The sequence below is a fragment of the Microtus ochrogaster genome, unplaced genomic scaffold (assembly GCF_000317375.1).
Source record: "Microtus ochrogaster isolate Prairie Vole_2 unplaced genomic scaffold, MicOch1.0 UNK68, whole genome shotgun sequence".
NCBI lineage: Eukaryota > Metazoa > Chordata > Mammalia > Rodentia > Cricetidae > Microtus > Microtus ochrogaster.
The window spans coordinates 1,919,223-1,932,563 of NW_004949166.1; the positions used below are offsets into that span (position 1 = coordinate 1,919,223).

Genomic DNA, 13,341 nt, shown 5'->3' on the forward strand with positions numbered 1-13,341 from the left:
GCTGCTTGGGACCTTCTGGGGGAAGTGGGTCTTTGGGGGATGGGGGACTTTGAAGGTTTATAGTTGGCCCCACTTTCTGGTCTTTTCCTGCTTCCTGTGTGGATGAAATGAGATCTGTTCTTCCAGGCTGCTGGGCTAGCCTTATGCTCCTGACATGCCTTCCCTGCTCAAATGGACTGCACCCTTCTGGAACCTTCTATCACTTGCTCTTTGTCAGTTTTTTTTTTAAATCACAGTGATGTGAAAGTAACTAATTCATTTGAGTATTTGGAGATAATATACGCCAAAATATGGTATTTTAACATTCATCTGTTCTGCTGAAATAAAACTTGACTGAGAACAAGCATGGAAGCATGCTTGCTGTATTAAAACAGAACTCGGGAAAAATCTAAACAAGGAAAAAGAATGTCCCATAGCGGGGCTGGAGAGATGGCTCAGTGGTTAAGAGCATTGCCTGCTCTTCCAAAGGTCCTGAGTTCAATTCCCAGCAACCACATGGTGGCTCACAACCATCTGTAATGAGGTCTGGTGCCCTCTTCTGGCCTGCAGGCATACACACAGACAGAACATTGTATAAATAATAAATAAATAAGCCGGGCGATGGTGGCGCACGCCTTTAATCCCAGCACTCGGGAGGCAGAGGCAGGCGGATCTCTGTGAGTTCGAGACCAGCCTGGTCTACAGAGCTAGTGCCAGGACAGGCTCCAAAGCCACAGAGAAACCCTGTCTCGAAAAACCAAAAAAAAAAAAAAAAAAAAAAATGTCCCATAACCAGTGGAAGCTTAGTGCATTCACCCAAGGCTGGGCAGTTCCGCCCCCCACTGTGCACCCCTCTTCTGAGACCTCCTCTCTGCTGTTTGAAGGCCCCACCTGACCTGCAGGGAAAGAAGAGTTCCAGACAGAGGCTGGGAGTCTCAGTGGCCAAATGCCTGAGCCACTCCAGGGTCTTGGCTGTGGCGAAGCACCACTGATGCTCCTGAGAGGCCTGACCCCTCTCCTGTCCCCATGGCCAGCGGGACGGACAGTCTCAGGATGACAACTAGGACCAGCTGGCTAGGTGTTCCTCCAGATCCTCAGCAGCTTCAAAACCCTGGACACCAAGAGGTTCTTGAATCCAAAATGCCTCTTGAAGGCTCATGTTTTACACGCTTGGTCCCAAGTTGTTGGTACTATTTTGGGAAATTGTGGAGAGCAGCAAGCAGAACTTGGCTTGAGGAAGCAGATCACTTGGTGTGGGTCCCTGGTCACCTCTCTTCACGCTTCCTGGGCTGGCTTTGAGGTAGACACCCATAAGGTCACATGCTCCTGCCACCATGTCTGTGTAAGCACACGGAACTGACCACAGGGTAAACTCTCTAGAACACCTCTAGCTAACACCTTCCTTTTTAAGGGGTTTCAGCTAAGCATTTTGTCAGTGATACAGAAGTAACTTCAGACACTCAGAGGGGAGAAATGAAAGTGGTACTCAGGAGTCTTGAGTATATGGTTTATTGACAACAGTACGATGGGCCCCAGGAGACTGTCCTTCTGAGCTAATCAACGTGGGACTTGTCCCTAAGATTAGAGAAACATGGTATCTTAGAACAATATGTGCTATTGCACATGGCTCCCAGGAAGCCCCTTGAATAAACCCTTGGCAAGGCCCACACGGCATGTTTATGGCAAAGCTCAGTGTGCATGGTACAGGTGCAGAGGCCAGTGGAAGCACAGGACTCTGGAAGATGAAACCTGAAGGCTACAGAGACACAGTCGAGCCAGAAACACAGCTTGTTTTATACAATGTGGCCTGGCTTACCTACAGTATGGCCAGGGCAGTCCCCTTGGCCCTGAGAATACAGCAGACGTACCCAGGACTCCCATGCTGAACCCTACCACGGGGAGAAGGGGTACTGCATGCAGGACCCAAAAGGGCAGGGGCAGACAGATCACGGTGACCAACAGGGGCATGGGCTTTTCCAAGCCCTCCAGGTGCCTGTGCCTCTCCCATCATGAGTCCCAAGATGCCCAAAGGTAGGCTGCATGTACGTTGCTTCCACACCCTTTACAACACACCACGTTCTATGCTGGTTTCTGACTAAAACCCTGAAAGCCTGCCTGTGCCCTCCCACCTCTTCCTCCTACGGGCTTAGCTGGGAGGCAGCCCGACTGCTTTAGCTTTTGTATCCATGCAAGACACTGGCATCTGTAACTCAGCTCTTTTCCAGCCCACTTAATTTTAAGAATAGACACTAATAATACTTTAACCCCTCTCTACTGGCGGTGGAGGATGGGCTCCTTTGCTCTGGCAGCTGCTCACCTTGAGCAGCTCCGACACCTCTAAAACTCCAGGCTGGAGGGGCTGGTAATGCTGTGCACCCCCTCCATGCCTTACCAAAGGGTAACTGAGGCCAGAAAGGTACAGTGACTTGTTCAGCTCATGCAATGAGATGGCAGCAAAGCTAAGACTTAAGAAGTGGGAACATTCTGGTAGGGGATCCTCTTGGGATGAGAGCCTGGAGAAGGAGTGGCCAAGAAGTCTTGTAGGCTAGATACTGGCAGCTCCAGTCACGACAGAAGAGTCCTTCTCTGTGTCTATGAACTAGCACAAGGCCAGCCCTACACAGCACGCAATGTGCTCTCCCTTGGCCACTAGGTAAGGATGGAGCAGCGTCTAATGCTGGTTCTGGACTACTACCTGGCAGGGGCTTGGCTATCACCACTGCAGATGGACTGAGGGGATGGGGAGGCACTCAGAGAAGCCTGGGAATGGGGCTTCCCTTTATACCTAGGCCTTGATATCTGGTACAACCTTGTATGTATGAATCAGACCATCAAGGGACATCTATGGGGCCTGAATTCCACTCTTACCGGCAATGAACAGAATAAGATTAGCAAAAAAGGGAGAAAACCAAAGTCAGTATCTCCTTCTATCAAGGTCATTGCTACGGGAAGGCTGGACCAACAACCACACCCCTGTGCTGAGAGAGGGCACCAGGCCTTCAAGATGAGCAATACACGGTCATTATGGTGGCCAATTATCTGAGCATTTAGGATGACTCCTATTAGACTTTGACCATGGACTCAATTACATGGTCTCAACTCCTCCATCCCTGCTGCGGGAATGGGTGAATGCCAAGCATACAGGTGGTGTGCCCAACCAAAGCTGCTCCCCCTGCCCCACCCCCGCACTGCTGGACAGTGGATTTGCCTCAGGGGCAAAAGCATGTGTGCCCTTGCTTCTCTTGAGACAGGGCTTAGGTGTGCCGAGCAAAGCTCTGGCAGCCTTGCTGAGGCTCTGCTCTCTATGGGTGGACTATCGTTCTCTCTGCGGGAACCCCACAGCCAAGTTCTTCCCAACATTGCCCTCCCTGAGCCTCTGCTAAGCCACCTATTATCCTCTCTGGACATACTGGTGTCTGCATAGAGCAGCCTTGACTCACACTGGGCCCTCCTTGGTCCTTCTACTCTGGGTGTCCCTCCCTCTGCCTGGCTTTCTTGTCTGATTTGATACATCCCAGCTCTTTAAGTACCCAGGCATCATTGCTGAGCTTCCCATCCACTGTTCCAGGGATATGGAGGTCTTTCTTTCATGCTGCTCAGGTAGAGGACAGAGTCCAGCAGAGGACACCAGCCACAGGAGACAGGTGGTGACCATGGTGGCAAGCAGCCTCCCCAAGGAGGTGGACCGCTGGGCTTGCCAAAGTTCCTTAACTATGCACTGTCCTCAACGATTCAATGTGACTACAAATATACCAAGAGATTCTGAAACTTCTAGTTTCCAGCTGGACCCCAAGGGTAGGCAAGGAGGCCACTGTCACCCCAGATGCCCACAGTCATAGCCTCTGCTGATCACTTCAAGGAAGTTCTGAGGTGCCCAGAAACACAAAGGGACCTTCCCAGAAAGCATGCCAGCCCGAAGCATGCCTTCCCACAACAAAGGCTGCTTCTTTGAGAACGGAACAAGTCTGCCTATCAGGATCCACGGTGGGCTCAGCAGCTCTCATCTACGCCAAAGCTGTTTAAGGCACTTCAATGGCTTATTAACACAACCTAGAAAAGTTTGTTTCCATCCTGATTTAGGGAAACAAAATTAGTAATACTGCAAATGTCTCCATGAATACATAAAAAAGTAAAATACTTAAGTTTTCAGGAACAAAATAAACACTAAGCTTAGCTTAAATTACATGACCTTGTGGGTCTGCTTGGCACTGATAAAACCTGAATACTGATTCTGGATTAGACCTTTCCTTGCAATAAATCTAAGCACACAAATAAAACACACATACGTCTGACATCACCTCCCTCGGATACTCAAGGAAAGAGAGGTCTAGAAGACCCTAGTGGCCTTAGTACTCAGTTAAGAGTGGCAGTGGGCCAGTCCTCTGGGGCTCCTCCCAGCAAGGCCAACATCTCCATTTTGGGAAGCCAGCAGCCAAGCAGGACTGAGAGCCTGTCTCTCAGTACAGACCAAAGCCTCCCGGCCACGGGTACAGTGAGAAGTCACAAACCTGGGCCAGACACCTGGCTACAGATCTTACCCCAGGACGGGCCTAAAAGGTCTGTGGGAGGGTCTGCTAAGACCTGACCTGCGTTTTTGGTTAGGCTGCCAACAGGTGCCTGTGGTTTCTGTCCTCAGTCCTGGATTGCCGAGACCACCTCAGCCATCTTCTCTTTGGTGAGGTCATTTCCTATGCTTCCTTCTGAGATCCACTTGCTGCCGACGGCAGTTCTGCGGTTCTGAGGACAGACTGTGGCAGGCAGCATGAAGGGCTGGGTGCTAAGGGAACGCTGTGAGGGTGAGCACCCCTGCCCACTCTACCTGTCGGATCTAAGGTCTCTGAAGGGGAGGATCACAAGGGCAAAGGGAGAGTCAGGATGGGGCCTGGGGCCTGGACCACTTAGCTTCTCTGTGAGGTATTGGTCTCAAGTTCTGAGAGGCCAGTGGGCAAGTCCTGGCTTCCTACATCTGCTTGGGCATCCCCTGTTCCCTGGGCTCCACCCTCCAGCAGCTCTTGGGGGTCCCTAAGGAAGACTACCATGACTGTAATGTTGTCATGGGAGCCCCGGTCACGGGCCACAGCCACTAGCTCCTCAGCCACACGCAGCCCGCTGCCCTTCTGTCTGATCAAGTGGCTGTGGACAAGACCCGAGACTTCCTGGTGGGGGACAACATCGAAGAAGCCATCGCAGGCAAGCAACAGGTAGTCTTCTGAGCCTGTTAGTTTTCGGGATGCTGCGTCTGCCTCGCCAGACACATAGGGCTTCTGGAAGACGTCCCCTGGGAACAGACAGACAGAGAGCCTTGCTTTCTACTGCCCATCCTTCCTATCTCCATCCCCAAGGGCATCATGTAGGTGCAGAGCCCAGCTGGCTCTTGAGGGGTCACTTGCCTAGTGCTTCCCACCCTCCTGGGAGCAGACATCCTCCCCCAGATCTACAGGAGCAGCTCGCACTCCAGGAATGACTGCCGCCTTCAGTGTGTCCAGAGATAAATAGCGACAGCAGCATAAAGATAGGCTGTGAGGAAGGAGCCAACAAGGACGCTTCAGGAGAGCAAGAGGGGCAGATGCCAAATTCCAAGGACAGTATGGAGATGGAGCTGTTGGAAGATGTAGTCTCTGAGTTGGGTCCCAGCAGTGGTGGCATACAGAGGAAAATGGATCTTGACCATTGTTTTTGGAGTAAAAAAAGACTCATTAGCATGAGTGGGCTGAAATAAGAACATCATCTATGGACTATTTAACCCTGCGAGGGGTTTCCTACTGCATTTTAGGGGGACTTAGAGAGAGTCCCTGATTTTCTATGTTTCTACTCAATTATTGTTATTTGAGACAAGATCTCTAGTCCAGGCAGGCTTCAAATACCCTATGTAGCCCAGGATAACTCTGCAGTTCTGATTCTCCTCCATCCATCTCCTGAAGGCTGGGAAGGACCACGGCTGTGTATCAGCTTGCCTGGTTTAAGAATCGGCAGCAGTGGGAACTGAGCCCAGGACTCTGCATGCCAGGCAGCCACTTTACTGACTGATATACACTCTTCCTGCTTAGTACTTTCTGGACTTTATAGTGTGTGACAGTATTCACAGTCAACAGAAACTGCAGCCTGAACCTGAGGCTTTCCTGGGTAGAGGACCTGGTCCAGCCCTCTTAGTGCTGAGGAGGCAGCAGAAAACTATAGCTTACCTCAGCTGGGATCCTGGAGGCAGCTGCTGATGCTCCCCTAGACTGCGCTGAGCTGGGGTCCACGAGCTTGGGTGGATCACATTCTGAACACAGTATTTTTAGTTTATCATGGTTTATCTGGGGGCAGCTCCACTGGACATCTGGGAGGCCTACATGCTGTGGGTACTTCAGGGAACACTATGCTGCCCTAAGTCACTGAGCAGGCCTGTGGTTCCCCGCCCTGTGGCAGTCCCTGCGTATCTATCCCCTTACCAATGGCTCTAGACACTGCCAGGGTCCCGTTGACTCTCCAGCAGTCCATGAAAGAAACGAAGCCACCCAGTGCTTCAATACGTTCTTTCTCATCCTGCAAGAGACAGCATAAAGTAGGGTCAGGGTGGGGGGGGGGTGGGCTTTTATTTATAACCACTATATAAATAAAACTTCAGTCAGTCCAAAGCACTTGAACCAAGTCAAGAGGCTTAGTTAAATATCTAAATTAGACATCATTAAAACCAGGGTAATCTGTAACTAACCTCACTATCCTTTAGCTGTGGGAATGGTCGGTTAATTAAGGAATGGGGCTGCATGAAAGGGTCAGCCATGTAAGCCGTGATGCATCTCTAAGCAGGGTTTGGGCCAGGAAGGTGCTCTTGGGGTGGGAGGACGGGGTCAGCTCAGACTCCTCAACTTTAGCCTGAGGCACCTATGTCTACCCCGAAAACCGCGGGGTGAAGCACGTGCTGTCTACAGACGGCCATGTGGTGGGACCCACAATGGGGCCAGGCCACAAGAGGCAGCCCTAGGTGCAGCCCTAGGTCATCCCTCTCTCTGCTACTCCTAGGCACTGTCTTTGTCTGCTAGAAGCTCATGGTACTCCAGGCCTGACTGCAAGGAGATCTGCAGAGACTTGGTCTAGCCACAAACATCTTGAAACTTTCTTTGGTTCCGTCACTCCCCTCTGGGGGAGGCCTCCCAGACGTAGTTTGTCTCCTGGAGGCTGGCGTAAGTAGCTGAGTGCACGCCTTGTGCCCTGCGGGTGAGGGAGGTCACTCATATCCCTACTTTACTAGTTTTATAAAGCTGAGCTCACACCTTCCTCGGGACACTGCCACCCCGAGGCTTCTAAGTTGCAGAACCCTCCTTTCTGAAGCTCAAAGTCCTGAGATATTTGACTGGGCTGAACTGGGCACCAGGGCCAAGGATCCCCACGATGACAGGGAATTTGGAAATCCCTAGCCAAGGCCTCTATGCTGACAGGTTCATCTAGTCTGCAGCAGCGATAGCACTAGGATTTAGAATAATGTGTGCTAGTGGGCCTTGCAGAGCTTGCCCGTGACCTTGGTCCCCTCCTGGTCCTCCTTCCCTTTCCTGGACCCCGCCTCAGTCTGTACTGACACTGCGTTGCTCTACGCGCATGCTTGTTCCGGGTGCAAGCCAGTCATCCTTGCCTGTTTCCTCTGACACCCTCTCCTTGGCTCCTCCTGCTTTCTCCGCCCTACCTCCTTAGACAGTCTCTCTGCAGCCAAAGCCGGATGGCGCAGCAGCTGCTGTTATCAGACACAGTACCCCTTTCCTTGGCATCAGAGCTGCGCTCAGCAAGGTCTCAGTATCCTCAGTCCTCAGCATCCCTGTGGACCCCAAGGCCCTGTCCATATCTCCCCAAAGCCTGGACTCCTCCCTCCTGAGGCCACCCATCTGTAATTGCCAACCTCACAGCCCCACTCTTCTGAGACCAGACCTCAGCTTGCCCTCTAGTGGCCTGGACATGAGGGTTGTCGAGTTTTTCCACTCTAGTTTCAGTAGCTGCAGGTCAGTGCTGCACAGCCGGCTCTCATCACTGCCATGTGACTTGCTGCGGTCATGCCTGTCTTCATGACCTAGCCCATGTCTCTAGTGCTTTGTCCACAGTCCTTGACTTGGGTCTTACACCCTCACTGCTGCGCCCTGCTTCTCCACCACACACAGTGTCGGGGCAGAGGTCACTGGCTCCCGATTCATCATCTTGCTGCCTCAGGAAAGCATCCTACGAAGCAGACACTAAATGTCAGCTGACCTAAACTGAATCCAGGGGTGGTAGGGGCTCTATTTAGACAACTGCAGGATAAGGGACCATCATGAGTCCCCACAGAACCCTCAAAGTCACTCGTGGTGGTTGCTGGGCCTTCTCTGAAGCTCTCCAGGCCGTCAGTGTTCCCGCTGTGGCTTTTCTGGCAGTGGCAGGGATCACAGGCAAGAGCTGGCAGGATGGGGAAGGAGGTGGGATCTGATCTCAGCAAACCCCTGACCCACAGGTGTGGTCCTGTGTGGGCACTAATTCCATATTCATCCCATACCATCCAGGGACCCTGCCTGACAGACAAGCCCCAAGGCTCAGAAGGGTCAAGCTAGGACCAAATGGGCTCAGGACTGAGTGGAAAAAGGGCTTACTGGACACAGTTTGCAGGGTGTCGGCAGTGGGAAACAGAATATCATGGGCAAAGGCTGGCACTCATCCAGACTGGGCTGTATTTTACCTGCCCAGGGGAGGAGGGCCTGCCGGGAACAGATGCCAGTCCCTTATGGTTGTGGTGAAAACAGAGCGGCAGAGGCTACCACTTTAGTGATGGGCTCTGGGTAAGGGACTGAACCTTTCTGAACCTTTGTTCTCTCTTCCCTGCCATATCCCTGCCTGCTGCTACCTGTCCTTACACGACAAAAGAGGAATGTGTGGGGAACATGTCCAAGTCCCCAGGCAGGAGCTGACCTCCCTAACATGGCAGTAGTGACCACAGTCAGTACAAAAAACAAAACAAAACAAAACCAAAAAACAAAAACAGGCAAAGGACAGACAGTGCATGTGTGAAAAAAATGCTATAATCGTGAACTTCTGAAAAGATGTTCAAGAGCTGGAGAGATGGTTTAGTGGTGAAAAGCACTGGCTGCTCTTGCAGAGAACCCGAGTTCAGTTCCCAGCAACCACATGGTGCCTCATAACTGCCTGTAACTCCAGTTCTGGAACATCTGAAACCCTCCCTGGTCTTTGCAGATACTAGGCAAAAATGTGGATCATACTGTAGGCAAACACTCATGCACATAAATAAAAATAATAAAATCTTAATGACAAGAAAAGAGGTTCAAATTTACTCAGTAAGCCTGGGTGTAGTGGCTCACACCTGCAGTCCTAGCAGAAGGACTGTCAAGTCTGAGCTCAGGTTGGCCTACACAGCAGGTTCTAGGCCAGGCAGAGCTACAGAATCTACCTAAAAACAAACAGAAACTCACTTTGAAAGAGAAAATGAAGGGAAAATGAGGAATTCTTGCCTTCAGCTGGTGTTGCATAACAATTTCCTTGCAGCTGAAATAGACCCTTTTGGAGGGAGAGATGCTCACTGGACTTTTTTTTTTAAATATTTATTTATTTATTTATTTATTTATTTATTTATTTATTTATTTATTATGTATACAATGTTCTGTCTGTGTGTATGCCTGCTGGCCAGAAGAGGGCACCAGACCTCATTACAGATGGTTGTGAGCCACCATGTGGTTGCCGGGAATTGAACTCAGGACCTTTGGAAGAGCAGGCACTGCTCTTAACCTCTGAGCCAGCTCTCCAGCCCCAGCTCACTGGACTTTTAAGGGTTGGGAAACCCAGAACGTTGTACAGGAAGCTGCATGGATGAAGCCTTTATGAGCCTGGGGTAGGTTTTCCATGGTGCAGCTTCAAGCTACCTATAAGTAATCCTGATAAATGCCTGGTTCACCCAGGAGACTTGGGAGAAGTGACTCGGGTCTGCCACTGATGCTTTGTCTGGAGAGAACAGGCATTTGTGTCCTTCTCTCCATGAAATGTCATGAAACAGACGGGCAAGTGCCATGGACTGGTGAGACTGTACGCAGTGGACTCTCAACAGCAGCAGGGCTTGGCTCAGGCTGGTCCAGGCTGAGGACAAACGCTGGGTAAATCTCCAACTGTAGTATGTCTACCATGACTTAGCGTCTTTCCTCCTGGAAACCTGCTGTGCGGATACCTGAGCCTGGACCATGTGAGCACACAGTTACCACTGCTGCCCCGTTTCAGAGTGGAAAGAAGAGAATCCCGGTGGATGTCTGTGACGTGGGGACTGTCTGTCTGTCTGTGAATGGAAGGACACACTGGGTCTGTAACAAAGTGTGGAGCTTTATGTGCTGATGAGGGAGGTCCCAGCTGCACAATGAGGTGGAACGAGGCAGGAGGAGCCCAGGGAAGGGAGGGCTGGGAAGGTGGTGGACAGCAATCCTTGACTCTGAGCATTCCCTTTCTGGACGTACAGGGCAGTCCACACATTTCTGAGGTCAGAATCTGAGCACTTGTAACTCCTATGTCCAAGGTGAAGACCTCAAGACTCAAGGGGCTGAGTGACTTTAGAATTCTGGGATTCTAGGGAGGACTCTACCTGCCTGAGGTCTTCCAGACTCTGGGCAGTGTGGCTGCCTTGGTCACTCTCAGCCAGGGCTATCGGCTCTTTGGCTGTTACTGTTGCAGGATTCAGTCCAGGCCCCGCAGGCCCAACAGACCCCACTTCTAGGTTTGCCTGTTAGGGCAGAAGGCCTGGTTCTTGTCTAAAACTCTGAGCTCTCAGGAAGGGCTCACATGGGACCCCCTGACCAGTTTCACCAGGCAAAGGAACCCTTCTTTTGCAGGGGCACCGGGAGTCTTCTGGACCCTTTGCTACTTCCTAGTTTACACCAACAACACCGAGCTGGGACCTCCTGGAATTCCACTTCCCTGTGAGGTCCCAGACTTGGGTCCCCTCCTGGGGTCCAGCACAACAGGGGCTTGAGAATGTCTTAAGATTGGACGAAGGGTGCCTCTTACCTGTCGCTCGGGTTTGTGTGGCTCCATCAGCTTCACTACCTGGCCCTGCTGTACCAGGATGACCTGGGAGTCTCCGAGCCAGGCAACATGCAGGGTTGATCCTGTGATGAGTGCACACACACCTGTGGTACCACTCTGCAGTCGCTGCAGGGAGAGAGGAGAGCCATGGAGGGTTGAGGACTGAGGAGGAAGGTGACCTCTCACGAAGGGCCCCCACGGCTACTCATGGACCATGTCGTTTTCATGCCGTATGAAAAGAACATGTCCTACAGGAAGCCCTTCACACACAACACTGGGACTGACGAGACGGTCTACAGTGGTGGGAAGCAGACTACGATACTGGGAAGGCATGGAAGGGCAGGAGTCGGGCAGGGACCACAGGGAGCAGGAAGATCTAAGCATGACCAGTATTGAGGCAGGGCTTTATAATTGTAAGTCAAACTTTTCCAACTGCATTCTGTAAACAAATACAGCATATGCTTGAATCGCATCTCAGCAAATCTGTACAAAAACCTAAAAGGGGCTGCGGATGTAGAAGAGTGGCAGACTACTTGTGCTGGCCACGTGAACACATAGGTTTGGTCCCCAGAGCGAGGAGGAAGCGAGGGAAGGAAACACGGGCTTAAGAAACTTCTTTCTCTATTCAGAGGGGTAACCCTAATCTCCGTGGCCTGCTTCATCTGCTGGATGTGATGGGGGCCACGAGGCTCCCGTAGAGTTGTGGATGCTGCCTGGCTTTCTGCGGAGAAGAGGAACGCAGTTCAGTTGTATTTCACTAAAGCCTTTCGGTCAGCATATGATGAAAGAGAATCTCTCTCCAGGGCTCTGGTATTCCAGAGTGGTCCAGGGTCTTCCAGACTCTGGGCAGTACGGTTTCCCTGCTCATTATCAGCCAGTGGCCATCCAGTCTTTGCCTGTGTTGCAGGATTCTGGGCTGGCCTGAGCACAGGCCCCGCAGGCCCATTTCGGGGTTGGTTTAAGTGTCTAAGCATTGGTAACTCAGTGTCTAAAATGGCTGCAGTATTAGACCCTGCCCTCACTGCTGCTGGGAGGGCCCGGTGAGGTCTGCTTTAGGGCACAGAGGAGAGGCCCATTGTCTGTTTTCATAAACAAGGGCCTCATCCCTACACATAGCTGTCACTCCAGGAAGAGAAGTTCCAGTGCCTATTAGCGGCCTGTTGAGACCTGGCTGAACAAGGGGCACTGGGGCAGTTTGTTAATCATGATACACACACACACACACACACACACACACACACACACACACACACACACACACACACACACATTTTATGAATTGACATCTGGGGCCTTACTGATCCTGATGAGACCACCACTCCCAGAGCTGTCGAACTTTTAGGGACACACCCCTGCTTTGTTAGTATTACCCTTCACAGGCACGCCAGACAGTCTGGAGCCCATGCCCCCAAAGCCACCTCCTTCACCTACAGGGCCCAAGTTCTGACATGAGTTGGGGGCTGTTCTTACAGCTCAGACTAGCATGGGTTATAACTGAGATTGCTGGGATTTAGATGCCTGGGAAACCTCTCTGCCTTGTGACTCCTGCTCACCAAAGCTGTGAGTGGTTGATTCTTTTCAGTACTTGCCTGGTGTAGGAGGTCCTTCTGTCTATGTGTCACTTTCATTGGTTAATAAAGTACTGCTTTGAGCCTATGGCAGGGAAGAACAGAACTAGGCAGAGAAAGCTAGGCTATACGCTGGGAGGAAGAAGGGCAGAGTCAGGAAGAGACACCATGGAGCTGCCAGAGACAGACATGCCAGATCTTTCCATGTGGTGATATATAGATTAATAGAAATGGGTTAAATTAATATAAGAATTAGTCAATAAGAAGTTAGAGATAATGGGCCAAGCAGTGTTTTAATAAATACAATTTCTGTGTGATTATTTCGAGGCTAAGCTAGCCAGGTGGCTGGATGAACAAGCAGGCCCTCCTCCAATACTTGTCTGCCATTCTACCATCCTCAGCTGCAGGAAACAGCCTGCATCTAAGTCAGGCAGCCCTGGGTTGGTGGACCATATGTGGCCCAGGAATACTGTGGTCTGTAAGCCCCAAGGCTTTATGTACTATAACTTAATTTCCATCATGAGATATTAAGAGGGTAAAAGCATCCGCTGTAGTATTGGAAAGATGACTTTGCTGGTGTGAGACTGGGAGGGATTGGGACTGGAAAAGGCCGTGAGTGGACAGAGAGTAGAGCTCCTCATGGTTAGGTCCTGGTGGCTTTGGGAGACAGAGAGAGGCCAGAAGATACATATACACCCACATATGTGCGTGTGCGCGCGCGCGCGCACACACACACACACACACACACACACACACACACACACACACACACACACAC

General features: G+C 51.3%; 1 protein-coding gene across 1 annotated transcript in view; it reads right to left on the minus strand.

The window, feature by feature from the left end:
* Positions 1-1,472: 1,472 nt before the first annotated feature.
* Ppm1f (protein phosphatase, Mg2+/Mn2+ dependent 1F) overlaps positions 1,473-13,341 on the minus strand; it is a 31,910-nt gene continuing 20,041 nt past the window's right edge. The window contains exons 6-8 of the mRNA XM_005370011.2: positions 10,978-11,121; positions 6,414-6,507; positions 1,473-5,257 (exon numbers count right to left, since the gene is read on the minus strand). Coding sequence (XP_005370068.1) covers positions 4,878-5,257; positions 6,414-6,507; positions 10,978-11,121 — 618 coding nt within the window. The 3' untranslated portion in view covers positions 1,473-4,877. The remainder of the gene's footprint in view (positions 5,258-6,413; positions 6,508-10,977; positions 11,122-13,341) is intronic.